We start from the raw sequence: 15,711 nt of genomic DNA on the forward strand, positions 1-15,711 counted from the left end.
TGGGCCTCTAGTAAATAAATAAACAAACAAATAGCGTTCAGTCATTGAACAAACAGCGAAAGGAGAGAGGAAAAGGGAAAACCCTGAAGTGTACGCTCGCAAAGACTGTTTTGTTTTCTGTTCTGCACGTTTTGTTTGTTCTTTTTTTATGTGACTGCTTTACTGAGAGACCTCACAGAGCACACAGGTGGCCCAGGTAACGGTACCATTAATGGCTGTTAGTATCGCCACGGGATTGTGCCGCTATCACCACACTCAGCTGCAGAACCTTTTCATCACCCTCCAAAGCAGCACCATGCCCCACTGCCCCCCCGCCCCCCAGTCCCAGCCACCCAGCCACTGCCTGTCCCTGTGGACGATGGCAAGCGCCCTGGTACCTGTTGGTGTGCGGGCACGGGCAGGCGCTGCAGGAGCCCTGGATGGCGTTGCCGTAGTAACCGTCCTGGCAGCGCTCGCAGTGCTCCCCGGCCGTGTGGTGCTGGCAGTTCTGGGGACAGACAGACGGCACAGTTAGCCGCAGCCGATCACACGGGGGACTGTGGAGACCGCGGCCACCCTCGTCGCGCAGATCGTCACCACGTCCGCGTTCTCCGCAGGGTGTGGCACTTGTGCTAACCGCAGCGCCGTCTGTCCCGCCACTGCTGGTGCTAGAGAGGGTGTGTGGCCCTTCCGCCCACCACTTGGGGTTTGGTGCTGGGGTGGGGTGGGGTGACCAGCTGGTTCAGGTCCATTGCATAGCTGTGGGTCTTGACTAAGTTCTGTCCCTCCCTGAGCCTCAGCGCTCTCCATACATCAACTTTATTGCTGTGTGATTTACATACAGCTTCAATTTTCTTAAAATGTGCAGCTAGGATAATACCCACTTTCCAAGCTTGCTGGGAGCGTTTCTAAAAATATAATAGAGCTGCCCAGCCGGCGTGGCTCCGTAGTTGTGCATTCTGACCTGTGAACCAGGAGGTCAGGGTTCGATTCCCGTCAGGGCACATGCCTGGGTTGCAGGCTAGATCCCCAGTGTGGGGTGTGCAGGAGGCAGCCGATCAATGATTCTCTCTCATCACTGATGTTTCTCTCTCTCCCTCTACCTTCCTCTCTGAAATCAATAAAAATAGATATTTAAAAAAATACAGGAAAAGGTCCCTGAGAATCTATTGTCTACAGGAGAACTTTCTAAAATATTCCAGAAGACTGTTTTCCGGTGGATGAGCCACGGATGGCAGGACGGCTCGCCTGTGTTCCTCGCTCCCACTCGCATCAGCCCTGGAGGGCTTGTGCTCGACTGTGTGCACATCTCCTTCTCCCCGTCTCCTCCTGAGCTGCTCTCCTCTGCCAGCCACGCCCTCCACAGCCTCCTGCCGCCCCAACAAAACAGGAGCCCACGGGGAAGACTTCGATTTATTAGGTCCTCGCAAGAGTTAAGTCCAGGACCCTCCCATTCATATCATTTAATGGCCCGGCTGGTGTGGCTCAGAGGTTGAGCATCGACCTATGAACCAGGAGGTCACGGTTCGATTCCAGGTCAGGGCATGTGCCTGCGTTGCAGGCTTGATCCCCAGTGTGGGACGTGCAGGGGGCAGCCTATCAGTGATTCTCTCTCATCATGGATGTTTCTTTTTCTTTTTAAGTCTTTATTCCTCTTTTCCCCCATCGTCTCCCTTCTAGCCTGCCCCTGCCCCAGGCCCTCACCACCCACTGCCTGTGCCGTGAGTTATGCACACATGCACACACACATTCTTAGGTTGATCTCTTGTATCCCTCTCTCCCTCTCCCTTCCTCTCTCTGAAAGCAATAAAACTATATTTAAAAAGTCACTTCATGAAGCAGAGGTTTAGAAGCGAAGGTGTTAACGTGGAGGAGGGTGAGGGGTGAGGCCGTCGGACTCGTCTCTCGGGCCTCCTGCACGTGCACAGCCCCGCTGCCTGGGGTGTAGGATGTGACGGTGGATGCCTGGGCCCGGCGGGCGGGGTGGGGCGGGGAAGGACAACACAGATCGCCTGCTGGCAGTGTCACAGCGCCCATGTACTCACGATGCACGTTCCAGAGCCGTCCTGGCATCGATGTGAGTGTCCGTTGCAATTGCAGGGCACACACCGTCCGGTGTACAAGTCTCTGTTGTCCCGATAGTATCCGGGGCTGCAGCCCTATTTTTCAAACAAAGTGTTCAGTCAAAACGGGGGAAAATTATTATCCAAAGCACGCGACCGTTCTAACGGACAAGCCTCGATTCTTAAATCTTCTCCCCTTAGTCTATGTGTGGATTTCACTCAAACACCAGCCTGTCCAACTGCTTTCTTCTTTGTCTGTTGGGCTCTGTTTTGTTCCCAGGCCTTGGGGGGAGAGGGGTGTCCTGGGGGGAGTGTGTTTGTGCCCGAGCGGGGGACGGGGTGGGGAATCCCGAGAAGGGAAGCTTGGAGGGTGGGTGTGGACCTGCTTCCTCTCCTTCTCACGCCAGCTGTTTCCAGGGTGAGGGGATGGGGGCGGAGGTGAAGGTCCAAAGGGGATGAGGACCTCAGTCCTTCATGGGGAGGGTTCTAAGCAAATTCCTTCAAGTTCAAGTTCTTTGGTAGCCATTCCCTCTCCAGGTACGGATTTGAGCAAGTGGGCAAGGCCGTGTGGGAGGAGGGGAGGAGGGGTCTTCACTGGGACCCACACAACTGGGGCAGGACTGTGGGATCGAGCCCCTGCCCCTCGGAGCTACAGGCAGCAGGGGGAGCAGGGGGGAGCGTGCCAGGTTCCCACAGAACTGGCAGGGGTAGCGGGGCTGACTGTGCGCAAAGCCAGCTCAGGCAGCCCCTCCCTGCTCCCGCTCCACAGCGCTGACCACTTCTGTCCCCCGTGCACGGTCTCTCCCAGGGCACACAGCTGTCACTCTTCACACAGGAGAAAAGAATGGCCCTTTTTAGTGAACTCGTCTACTTTAAAGAGGTATTCTAGTTAAGGACGCCCCCGATAAAGAGAAGCAACTACTCCTACACCAGCCCCTAAACATGATTTAGATTTCTGCCTTTAAGCCGAATTCCAGGCACTTTCGTTCCTTCGCAGAGAGAACCAGTGCCTGGCTAACGCCAACACTGCCCCTCGCTCCTCTCCTGGCCTCTGAGGTGCCCTCTCCTCAAAGCACCAGGAAATGTAATCTTTCAAGATAAAGGTCATTTGTCCAATCCCCTCTCAACAGCCCCTATGTCCTCAGACTCTGAAACTACCGCCCAGGGACACCTGGACATGAACTGGACACCCTGACCCGTCCGTGGCCAAAAGCTCTCTCCCGGTCAGTGGGGGCAGCGGGACCAGGGACCGGCCGGTGGGAGAGCCTCCTGCACTGCCCGCCTGGAACACGCCCGTGGCTGCCGGGAGCTTCTTCCACAGTGACCCGTGACGCCACACTGTGCACAGATCGAGACCGCGGCTTCCAATGTACTTTTCCCTCCAGCTGCCAGGAACCCAGCTTAGCCAAGGAGCCGCTGCAGGAAACGAGATTCCTTCAGCTGCGCTATGAACGGGCTTGCCCGAAGGATCGAAGTATGAAAGGAATGCTCTTCAGCCAAAGCACAACCGAGATCCCTTCAAAGGAAACCCAGCCGACCAGGGTCTGGTTGCCTCTGCAAGCCAGTCACCGCGGCTCACCGGGGGTGAGGACCGATGACTACCACCACCTGTCACCTCTCACACACACAGGGACCACACTGGCTAAGGAACAAATGATCCAATAAAGAGGCACAGCAGGTTCGTTTGCAACAACATCACCAAGTACAAGCCTCAGTTGGACGTTCTGTGGGGGGAGGGCAGGCGACCCAGGTTAGCGGCAAGTCATCCACCCTGATCTGCTCTCATTCGAATCGGAAGAAGTCCTCTGCCCGAGTTATGGGCCCCTCGGCTCTCAGATAAGCCATCTGTCAGTTCCTGAAATGTGATCATTTCCCCTCCACAGAGCACACGAACCCGTTCACGTAAAGCTCAGTTCAATTCCGACTGCATGACAGACATTCCCTCAGTGACAGTGAGTGTCCTGAGCTGTGACTTCAGGAAAGGGGCTTGCAGCTCAACATTTCTTAAACGATCATTTTCAGGGTAACTTTCCCAAGGACAGCTGGGCTCCCACGGCTATTCAGCAGCCGGAGGATCGTGGCTGTGAGGCTCCGTGCAACGCCCAGGACGTGGAGAGAGAACCGAATGTGTGAGCTCAAGCCCTCACTGAGCCGCCTGGTCCCTGTTGTACCAACATCTTCAAACAGGGACTTCGCCGACCCTGATGGCTGCCTTCGCAGGTCATTTTCTTCCGAGCAGAACTGGAAAGCCGATGGGCTCCAGGCTCTTTTGTCTTGAGGCTCAGGTTACTCTCAAAGGGCTCGTTTCACAGCTTATAACCTCCCACAAGTGTTCAAACGCTCAGCTGCCTGGCACTTCCAGGGGGGCTGGTGTTTGTAGGGTGTGTGGCTAGCCTGCCGGGCCCTGCAGTAAACACGCCAGTCCAGGGAGGGGAGGCCGCCGGCCCCGCCCCAGCCCCCCTTTACCCACTCACACCCTAAGGAAGTTAAGACGCCACAAAGCTGGGACCCCTCCCCAGCTCCACGCCGAAACATAAAGGGAGCATTACCTGGCTGGGTTTGAACTCCACAAAGCCTGCTTGCTGGCTGCTTTGACCAGGAGGCTGACGAAACGCCACCCTTTGCTGCTGGGCACCGTACCCCAGACACTGCCCCAGGGCCGCCCCGAAGATCCACAGCCACCCCAGGCTCCGGGCCGACCACCTCACTGCCGGGGGCATCCTGGTCCTTGGGCGTCCGCTGGCTGCACACCAGCCTCTGCCCTGCCTCTTATACCAGCCCTTCCTGCCGGGGCCAGGCCGCCTGACTCAGGTGAGGCGGGCTGTCTGCGGCGGGAGGCCCCACCTGTACCTGTACCCATGAGTCAGCCTGGGGAGAGCACCGTAAGCCGCTCCGCAGAGCAGCCGCTCTGTAATCCCTGCCAGGTGGGGCGGGCACCACCTTCCACCCACCTGGCCTCAGACAGGCGTGGGGCGGGGGGGGGGGGGGGGGGGGGGGGGCGGGTGGCTCTAGCCAGGAGCAGCTGTAAATCACAGGCTGAGTCACGGGAGGCCACGCCCTAGGCGGGAGGGCCATAATCCCAGGCTCCACTCCTTCCCTGGAGCTACGCATTTTAGCATTTTAGTCAGCCGGCTGGAGAGGAGGAGAGGGATGTGGGGAGTGGAGGCCCTGTGGGCTACATGGCAGGAGACAGGAGCCCCAAAACATGCAGATAATACACTTTAGATTAAAAAACAACAAGAACTCCTAGGTGCCGGTCCCCTGCGGTGTCCCACCCTTGAGGGCTGAGAAATGAAGGGTGTCCGTGGGACACACAGGACAATTATTTCCTGACAACTGTACCAACATTGTGATTTCTCCTCTCGCTTAGGAAGAGAGCAGAATTACAGCCTGAGGTGTGTAGTCGCTTCATTTTAGAGCACATTTTAAAAAAATGTATTTTTATTGACTGCAGAGGGGAAGGGAGAAAAGAGAGACAGAAACATCAATGATGAGAGAGCATCATTGACCAGCTGCCTCCTGCACGCCCCCTACTGGGGATGGCGCCCACGACCCGGGCCTGTGCCCTGACCAGGAATCGAACCGTGACCTTCTGGTTCATAGGTCAATGCTCAACCACTGAGCCACACCAGCCGGGCTGAGGACACGTTTTAATCCCGTGAGGACAAGTCCAGTCGACTGGGCCTCAAGCGAGGACCTGCTGCGAGTGGGAAAAGGGGACTTTGATGTCCCCACGAAGGATTGGGATGTGCTTGGACTTAACTCTGCAGGGTGGTGATGGAGGGAGCCCTGGGTTAGAGAGAAGCACGAACCCGGTCGGTACCAGGGAAGCAGCAGCTCGGATACTGGGGTGCGCCTGGGGCTCCCTCCAGCCTCCGGGAAGCTCTGATGTGACCCCGGATCCACGGGCTCCTCAGCTCTCCCGTGGGTTCCGAGACGCTGGGATTTCTTTCCACTTAATACCTGAGGGGGGCGTCCAGGCAAGACAGGAGCCACAGCCCCGCCGAGACCTGTGCGTGGAGCGGGCGGCCGGACCAGCCGTGCTGGACGCGGCCAGGAGTGCCCGGGGTGCTTGCAGGGACAGGAGAATGTCCTACCTGGCACGAGTCACCCGTGTACTCAGGGGGGCAGGCGCACATCTCCACCGTGTGCGCGCGGCGCCCGCTCCCTGTTTCCGAGGCCTCCTCCAGCCCCACCCCGCTCAGGCTGAGCCGCTGCGTCTCGCTGAAGTACAGGCCGCGAAGGCGCATCTCCTCCAGCCCCGACAGCACCACCATCAGCTCCGCCCGCGTCACCGGGGCGCCGCTCCCCGAGTGCCGGAAGCTTCCCTGCAGGGAAACAGAGAGGCAGGCTCACCTCAGGGAGGCAGACACCCAGAGAGTCGACGACACAACAGAAAACAAGATGCAGTCGGATAGGAAGGGCCTGACGTGGACAGACACTCAGGCGTCAGATGTCCTGCTTCCTCCCAGGAGGAGGGAGCGCCACGTCGAAGGGGGGAAACGAAGGCAGGAAATCAGGAACAATGCAGTGAAACTGAAGTTTCCAGTGTTAGGCTTCTTTTAAAACGTACTTGTGGCCCAGCTGGCGTGGCTCAGTGGTTGAGCATCGACCTATGAACCAGGAGGTCACGGTTCAATTCCCCGTCAGGGCACATGCCTGGGTTGTGGGCTCTATCCTCAGTGGGGGGGTGTGCAGGAGGCAGCCGGTCCATGGTTCTCTCTCATCATTGATGTTTCTCTCTCTCTCCCTTCCTCTCTGAAATCAATAAAAATATGTTTTTTAAAAATAATAAATAAAATACACTTTTGTTTGTGCAAGCACCGAGAAAGATGACATGGAAACCGAGGGATGCAGCCCAGGTATTTACATGTGAGTAACTGGGACAGAGAACACAACCTTCTCTTGTGCACACACATTCATTTTCTATGATAAAAAAGATACAATATAAAAATTATCACCTTAACCAGTTAACTGCCATGATATTTTGAATTTAATTAAAAAAGGTCTGCCACCCGCATCTATAGACGCTTATGGTGCACAAACGTTAACCGTATTTAACTGTTTGCTACAATACTATTACTCTACGTGCATTGTTGTACGACAGGTGCCTAGAACTCTGTCATCCTGCAAGACTGAACCTATATGCCTACTAAGAAATCACTTCCATCTCCCTGCCCCCACCCTGCCCATGGCGACCACCATCGCACTTTCTGTCTCTATGAATCTTCGAGCTTAAATACCTCTCTACAGGAAATCATGCAGTTCTGTTTCTGTGAGTGGCTTATCTCACTCAGCACGATATCCCCCAGTTCCACTCACGTTCTCACTGTGGCAGGGCTTCCTGCCTCCTGAGGTGGGATCACATTTCTATGTATGTGCCACTTTTTCTTATCCATTGTTTTTGCCTCTGGGCCACTGGGATAGTGCTGTGATGAACACCCGTGTGCAAATATGCCTTCAAAATTTTGTTTCCAATTCTTGTGGATATATATCCAGAAATGGGATTGCTGAATCATGCGGTAATTCTATTCTTTAAATTTCTGAGGAGCCTCAATTGTTTTCCACAGCAATGCACTGTTCTACCAATGGCGTACAATTTCTCCACATCCTTGCTCACTCTTGTTCTTTTGTTTTGTTTTGTTTTGAATTAAAAACATTTCTTGTAGCCTTCCTAGTAGGTGTGAGGGGTGTCTCCTGGCTTTGATATGCATCTCTGATGACTTAGTGATGTTGGGCATCCTGTGCACAAAAGCCTGTACTTTTAACCTCTGGAGACTGTTGGTTCCTCTGAAGAGTTTCCACGTCTCTTTAATGGGCAGAGTAACAACACCTAATCCCTCAGCAGCATCGTGAGGATGAAAGCGAATTAGTGCTGTGATGTACATAAAGTATTCAGTGTATAGTAAATACAGTGTATAGTAAACATTAAATAAATGGTAACTGTTATCCTATATAATAAAAAGCTAATATGCAAATTGTCCCCTTGACCAGGAGTTTGACCGGCAGTTCAACCAGGTGGTGGGGCCGGCCAGCCAACCGCCTTCGGCCCCTTCCCCAAGCCGGCCCCGCCCCTGATCAGCACCCCCGCTACCCTGATCGGGGCGGGCTGGCCAGACCCCACCAGTGCACAAATTCATGCACTGGGCCTCTAGTTAACACATAAATATAATTCTTATATAATTTTAATTTATGTTTTAACAGTTTGAGGTATAATTTATATACAATAATATTCCCTCACTTTACGCATAAAACTTTTAGTAAATTTACAGAAGCACAATGTAATGTTAGAACATTTCCACCCACCTCCAAAAGCACCCTCCTGGCTATTGTAGTTACTGCCCATTCCCATCTCCAGGCCCAGGCACCTGCTAAGCCACATGCTGCCTCTATGGACTTGCTGACGCTGGACATTTATATAAATACCAACTTAATTTCAACAGTGTACAAAAACGTGGCTTCCAGGTGCTTCATTCCCTCCCCTGCTCCTTTGCGCTACGGTCATATAACTTACATTTTTATACATTGTAGGCTCACCAACACAGATTTAAAATTATTGCTTGATGCAACTGTCATTTAAAGCAGACAGGAGAAAAAAGGAGTTATAAATAAAAGATATGTTTATACTACCTTTTCTATTTACCTTTGTAGTTATCTTTACCTGTGTTGGGTTTCTTATGTGGATTTAAGTTACTATCTAGAGTCCTTTCATTTCAGTCTAAAGGATTCCCTGTGGTATTTCTTGTAAGGAGGGTTGGCTAGTTGATGAATCTTCTCAGTTTTGTTTATAATAGAATGTCTTCATTTCTCCATTATTTTTGAAGTACATTTTTCTAGACATATAATTCTTTGTTGACAGTGTGTTACCTTCCGCACTTTGAAAGTCTCAGCCCATTGTTGTCCAACTTCCATGGTTTCTGGTGAACAGTCAGCTGTAATTTTATTGAGGACCCCATGTATGTGACACAGTGCTTCTCTCATGCTGCCTTCAAGATTCTCTGTCTCTCAGCAACTTTACTATGATGCTTCTGTATGTGGATTTCTTGCATTTATCATACTTGGAGTTTGTTGAGCTTGGGTGTGTAGATTAATGATTTTCATCAAATTTGGGGAGTTTTCAGCCTTTATTCCCTCCCCCCCCCCCACCCCGTTCTGGCACTCCTATTGTGCACATGTTGGTACATTTTTTCTGACTATCTCTGAGACTCTGTTTGTTTTGCCTCACCTTCTTTTCTTCCTGTTCCCCAGATAGATAATCTCAATTGAACTTCTTCAAGTTGGGTGATTCTCTCTTCTGCCTGCTCAAACCTGTTGCTGAGCCCTTGTCTTAGTCAGCTCTGGCTGCCATAACAAAATACCGTAGACAAGGCGGCTTAAACAAGGTGTATTTCATCACAGTTTGGAGGCTAGAAATCCCAGGTCAAGGTGCCAGCCAGTTAGGAACTCTTCCTGGCTTGCAGATGGCCATCCGCACTGTCCTACCCGGCAGGGAGGGTGAGCTCCCCGACGTGTCCTCTTACAAGGACATACTAGAGGGCACATGCCATCCTCCCAGGTCAGGGCTCCACCCTTATGACCTCATCTAACCTTACTCACTTCCTTACTCCAAATACAGCCCTGGGGTCAGGGCTTCAACATACGAATTGGTAAGACAGGGCTCTCCTATTCTCCTTTAGTTCTATAGGCATTGTGTTCTCTAGTTCTTTGACATATTTAAAATGTTGATTTAAAGCCTTTTATAGTAAATTCAATGTCTGGGCTGTTTCTCCTCCACCCCTCTCCCCCCAACCTCCCACGTATAAATCACATTTTCTTATTCTTTGGTGTTAGACGTCTTTGTGGCTTTTCCGTCAATTTGTCCCAAGCATTTGTTGGACACTCACCAGGCCCCAGTACCGAGGGAACCTGAGGACACGCCGTAGCACTTAGAGGCTCCGGGGGTTTATAAGACAAAGAGGACGGACAGCACTCAGTGCCATAAAAATGGCACAAACAGAGCCCTGTGAGGATGAAACTCCGTCTAGTTTCTATAACTCGTTTTAAGCTGAGAGATATAAATTATGTTTATATTTGGAGGATTCATATAATTCATATTTTTTAACTCACAAAGTCAGTTAAAAAGCACGACTATGTGAAAGGGCTAAGCTATGAACAGAGGGCCATGGAGAGCCGGGGAGGCACGTTCCTTAGGTCACCCACCTCCACCAGCTGCACCCGCCCGTGATGCAGCTTGTCCGGGCGCGGGTCACTCGGCTCCTCATGGACGACGGACATGCGCTGACCCTGTTCAGAGAAAAGCACGCCTGCCCTCAGGCTGTGGCTGGGCCCTCAGGCTGTGGACAGGCTAAGAACAAATTTATGTGGATCTGCATGCGTTGCATGAAGTGCCTGATTCTAGAAAATTGTTGGGAAATAAACTGACTGGCAAAGGATGAGTGACAAGGAAGCAAAATGCTACCACCCAATACACTGCGTGTTCACAGTCAGGAACCCCCAAATTCTCTTGACAAAAGATGGCTAAAAAGATGGGGAAAAATTTTAAGCCGGGCCTCACAGTTAGTACATGAGGTGCTGTTTCTATTGCTGCCTAGACTGGACTGTGGTAGCAAGAAAGCGCTTTGGGGGGTGGGGTGGGCAGGAAGGTGCCAGGCTGCAGTGCAGCCTGCAGAGCGGGGAGCCTCGGGGCTGGCCTCTGGGGGACTGGGGGGATCCAGCCCTACATCCCTCACCCTCTGGACTCAGCCTGTCCACCCAGCTCTGCACCCGCTCCCTAGCACAGGGCACAGGGGAGGCCAGCGCCCACTGTCAGCACCCCCACTCCAACACACACACGCGCCTCAGCTTCTCTATGGTAGCACCAGACCTGCCAGGAATGCCTTCGAGCCGTGTTCCAGAAAGAAGAGATTATCTGCGATCACAGATCATTTTAAAACTCAACCTGAGAAACATGCCCAGTTGGCTCTTCATCACAGCAGCCTGGACACAGCGGAGGAACGGTTCATGCTCCAGGGACAAATCAGGGAGACATTTTGAGCATCACCTCTCTGTGAATCTAACCGTCTGCACAATCACCGCGTTGGCAGTAACATACAGCTGTGCTGATGGCCTGGCCTCGTGAGACTCTGCACAGAGAACGAGCCTGGGATACCGCACTGCTTGGCAGTGGTCTTAGTGGCAGCTACTGCTCCCTCAGCGTCACTCTCACACCTTTGGTGCTTCGTGTCAAGGCGCTTTGCAAAGGTTGAGGTGACTCTCTTTTTGAGGACAGGCACTGTCTGCCCTTTATGAGCCCAGCCATGTGGCCTTGTCGGCAGAAGGGCTCAAAAACATTTGTGAAAGGAAACCGAAAGATGGAAACATAAAACATAAAAGTGAACTTATGAGAATCACGTTATGAGCCACTAAGCACATTGGGCCTGGGGGGGTGGGGCAGGGGTCCCGGCAGGCACTGCATGCTCTACCCTTCATTTAGTTTCTACAAATATTGGAAACAACGTCATCGAGACATTTGCAGCCCCTCGTCAAGCTGCCCTAAAGGGAATCGGCGCGATGGCGGCCGCCCGCTCGGTCCCTCGAGTCGGGCTGGTACCCACAGTGAGCTGCACGGCTGGCTGCTTCCCCAGAAGGGCCATGTCGGCCGGGAGCCCGAAGGACTTGACTTGGTAGGTGAGGAAGCCGCCGTAGGAGGAGACCTGAAACGGGAGGGATGTGGTCAGCAGGCAAACATGAAGAGACCACGGCAACATCGCTCATGTGAGACGTACGTGGGCCCAGGGTCTGGAGAGAGACACAATCGGCCTGTTAACAGGGCCACTAGCGAGCGGACTGAAGATGGTATTTAACGTTCTACAGGATGCCCACTTTAGATCACTTAAACCGCGTAGCCTGATGGAGCTTCACAAGTAAAAGGTCCTTCTGTTAAAAAAAAGTGTAGCCCAGCTGGCATGGCTCCGTGGTTGAGCTTCCTGTCGACAGCCCGCAGGAACAGAGACCTGCTGGCAACCCGGTGAGCTTGGAGGTGGACCCTCAGCCCAGGTGCCCACGCCCTGGCTGACACCTCGACCGCACCCTCAGGAGAGACCCCGAGCATCCGCTCCTGGACTCCTGACCTCAGAAACCAGGCTAGGTCATCAGTTTGTTGCTTTAAAAGTCAGTGTTGCCCGAGCTGGTGTGGCTCAGTGGAGAGAGCATCGGTCTGCAGATTGAAGGGTCCTGGGTTCAATTCCAGTCAAGGGCACATGCCTCAGTTACGGGCTTGATCCCCCAGTGTGGGGTGTGCAGGAGGCAGCCAATCAATGATTCTCTCTCATCATTGATGTTTCTATCTCTCTCTCCCTCTCCCTTCCTCTCTGAAATCAATAATATATATATACACACATATATATACATGTATGTATATAATATATATATTATCTTTTAAAAAGTCAGTATTTCAGGAAACCTGTTACGCAGCGAAGATAACCAGTGCGTGGCCCACCTGTGCAGGTGAAGAGGCGTGTGCGTGAGGCAGGAGCGGGTTACGAGGGAGCATCCACATTCCCCACATGCAGAGCTAGAAACCCCAGGTGGCGCCTACCTTGTCCCCGAGGTAGGAGGGAGGGGGGCCCAGGTAGCGCCTACCTTGTCCCCCAGGTAGGAGGGATGGGCCCAGGTGGCGCCTACCTTGTCCCCCAGGTAGGAGGGATGGGTTCAGGTGGCGCCTACCTTGTCCCCCAGGTAGGAGGGAGGTGCGACCCAGGTGGCGCTATGCACGGTGGAGGGCAGCTCCTGGAGGTCGGCGACCACACTGCCGCTGCCGGGGTTGAAGGAGACTGGGATCTGGGCCCTGTCCGCCGTCTCCAGGCGCCAGCCCATCATGTCCACAAACTGGAACACAAAAGCCAGGGTGGGAACGCGGGATGGGGCCTGTCGCCACAGCTGGGCTGTGCAGAGGAACCAGAGACGAGCGGCCTCCTGGCCTCACAGGCCCTGCCCTGGGGTCCCCGGAGGGCAGAGAGCAGGGGGTGCGGGGTTATCCTTGTGCCCAGACACATCCTGACTCCTGATGTTTAGTAGGCGCCCATCAATGTGCGAGTGACACCTGGGTAAGCGCATAAGTAGCTAGTCCCGTGGGCTCCCGTTACGGTGAGCTCCTGCGTGTGAGACGTGGAGTGGAACGCAGTGCTGGGCTGTCGTCACTCTGCCCTATGGAGCCTCGTCACTGACTATGTCCCTGATCACAAAGGACGCCAGGAGTTACATGGTGAGAGGAAGGGAGCGAAGGGCTGGCAAGGCAGAGGTTAGGAATCAGGCTCTGGGTTCCCTGGGGGCAGAGGGAGGAAACTTCAGAGTGGGTTTACAAACGAACTTTTTCCCAATTAAAGGCTGCTCTCCTTTTAGGAGGCAGGCAATGAAATCTTTCTTTGAATACTTGTTGGATACAAGACAACACTCGCACAAAGAAAGCAAGTATTAGGCTACTGGTTCATGGAATAATGAAGGCAACACACGTTTTACTTTCATGGAGTTAATTTAAAAAGTGGCCACAGAGCCCCAGCTGGTTTGGCTCAGTGGTTGGAGCACCTGCCTGCGGACTGAAGGATTCTGGGATCTATTCCGGTCGAGGGCACGTACCTGGATGGCAGGCTCCATCCTGGCCCCAGACGGGGTGCATGTGGGAGGCAACCAATCAGTGGATCTCTCTCAGATCCATGTTTCTCTCTCTGTCTCTCCCCCTCCCTTCATTCTGCCTAAATATCCTCGGGTGAGGGTTCACAATAACAAAAAAGGGGCCAAAGGGAAGATGTGGTAAAAGGCCTGAGAAGGAAGTAACACAGGAAGAAGATGAGCTGATGAAAAGCAGCAGGGGAGGAACCACAAAGCCATGTGCTTAACGGTGCCCACTGAGCACCTACTGTGTCCCAGATGCTGCTGGGGCACTGGTCTAAATGGGAGCTCAGGCGCGCGTAGGGGAGGGAGGCAGATAATAAACACATTTTAGAACTAAGCGTACAATAGGGCAGAGGGTGACAGGTGGGCTATGGCGTAGGGAGTGGTGAGGGAGGCCCCGTGAGCACCAGGCGCTGGAGCAGGGGCCTGACACCCTGCAGCACGGGACAGGGCAAGAGAGCATCTGTGGGAACAGCACTGAGGCTGAGGCACAGCCAGGGCCAGGCTCAGCCTGTTAACAAAGTAATACAGCCCGGCCCGGCCGGCGAGTCTCAGTGGTTGAGTGTTGACCTATGAACTGGGAGGTCATGGTTAGAGTCCTGGTCAGGGCACAGGCCTGAGTTGTGGGCTCCATCCCCGGTGTGGGGCGTGCAGGAGGCAGCCGATCAGTGATTCTCTCTCATTATTGATGTCTCTCTCTCTGTCCCACTCTCCCCTCCTCTGAAATCAATAAAAATATACGTATTTAAAACAACAACGAAGTACTACCCAGACACTCCCATGGCCCTCATGTTTCACGCCCATCCGTCCGCCCTCACTCGGACTTTCTCCCTGAAACAGGCCGACGCGCTCCCGCACACCTTCGCTCTCCGTCTGTGGGTGCTGTGGCAGTGACGGCTGATCCCAAAGCAAAAGCAGCTGGTGCAGCCCTGGGGGTTCGCCGGGTCCAAGTGGAAGGAGCCTTCTCGACACACGTCGCACTCGGCACCGTCCACGTTCTCCTACAGAAAACACGGAAGGAGAGGTCATTCCGTCCGCGGGGTCCCGACGGCCGTGACCTACCCGCACGAGCGAAACAGCACAGGCTGCCAGGACGGGGATGCCAACAGAGCGTGACGTGACGGTGCGTGATTGTTAAGCTTCTTTACGGCCTCATTGTTTAAACCAGCTGTGTGAGCCTTTAGAGCAGCGGTTCTCAACCTGCGGGTCTCGACCCCTTTGGGGGTTGAACAACCCTTTCACAGGGGTCGCCTAAGACCATCGGAAAACACATATATAATTACATATTGTTTTGTGAGTAATCACTATGCTTCAATTATGTTCAATTTGTAACAATGAAATTGGGGGTCACCACAACATGAAGAACTGTATTAAAGGGTCGCGGCATGAGGAAGGTTGAGAACCACTGGTTTAAACGTGTATCCCACACACGTAGAGCACTTCCTTCCCGCTGGCATCTCGAAGGCAGGGAATCGGCCCGGCAGGACTCAGTCGGACGGGACCAAGGCCTCCCCGACGCTGGGACCTGGGGCCCGGCAGCAGGCACAACCAGGAACAGGCACCTAGGGCACCTCTGAGCCTCTTGAATTGTAGGCAGAGTGTGTGGGTGCCCGGCCGTATGGCTCAGTGGTGAGCGTCGACCTATGATCCAGGAGGTCAGGGTTCAATTCCCGGTCAGGGCACAGGCCCGGGTTGTGGGCTCGATCCCGTGTGGGGCGTGCAGGAGGCAGCCGATCAATGACTCTCTCATCACTGATGTTTTTTTCCTCTCTCCCTTCCTCTCTGAAATAAATTATATATTTTATATATATATATATATAATTTTTTTTTTTAAAGACGTGTGTGATTTTCTGGAGAGGGTTGCACCTGTCACGGACTCTTAAGGAGGTCTGCAGCCTCCACATGTACCATGGGCCGTCCCATTTCCCATATATTCCTGTACATTGACTGGACATGAAGAGCTTCCACAGTGATTGGCAGCCAATATCCTGGCCGCACAGGCCCAGGCTCACCTTGCAGA

At 53.5% G+C, this 15,711-nt stretch overlaps 1 protein-coding gene across 1 annotated transcript in view; it reads right to left on the bottom strand.

The window, feature by feature from the left end:
- The window catches only part of LAMA3 (laminin subunit alpha 3), a 49,973-nt gene extending 45,150 nt beyond the window's left edge, over window positions 1–4,823 (bottom strand). The window contains exons 1-3 of the mRNA XM_070421273.1: window positions 4,592–4,823; window positions 2,025–2,138; window positions 378–487 (exon numbers count right to left, since the gene is read on the bottom strand). Coding sequence (XP_070277374.1) covers window positions 378–487; window positions 2,025–2,138; window positions 4,592–4,762 — 395 coding nt within the window. The 5' untranslated portion in view covers window positions 4,763–4,823. The remainder of the gene's footprint in view (window positions 1–377; window positions 488–2,024; window positions 2,139–4,591) is intronic.
- Window positions 4,824–15,711: the final 10,888 nt, after the last annotated feature.

Source organism: Myotis yumanensis, unplaced genomic scaffold, assembly GCF_028538775.1.
Source record: "Myotis yumanensis isolate MYYU_CA2020_CCGP unplaced genomic scaffold, mMyoYum1.0.hap1 SCAF_7, whole genome shotgun sequence".
NCBI lineage: Eukaryota > Metazoa > Chordata > Mammalia > Chiroptera > Vespertilionidae > Myotis > Myotis yumanensis.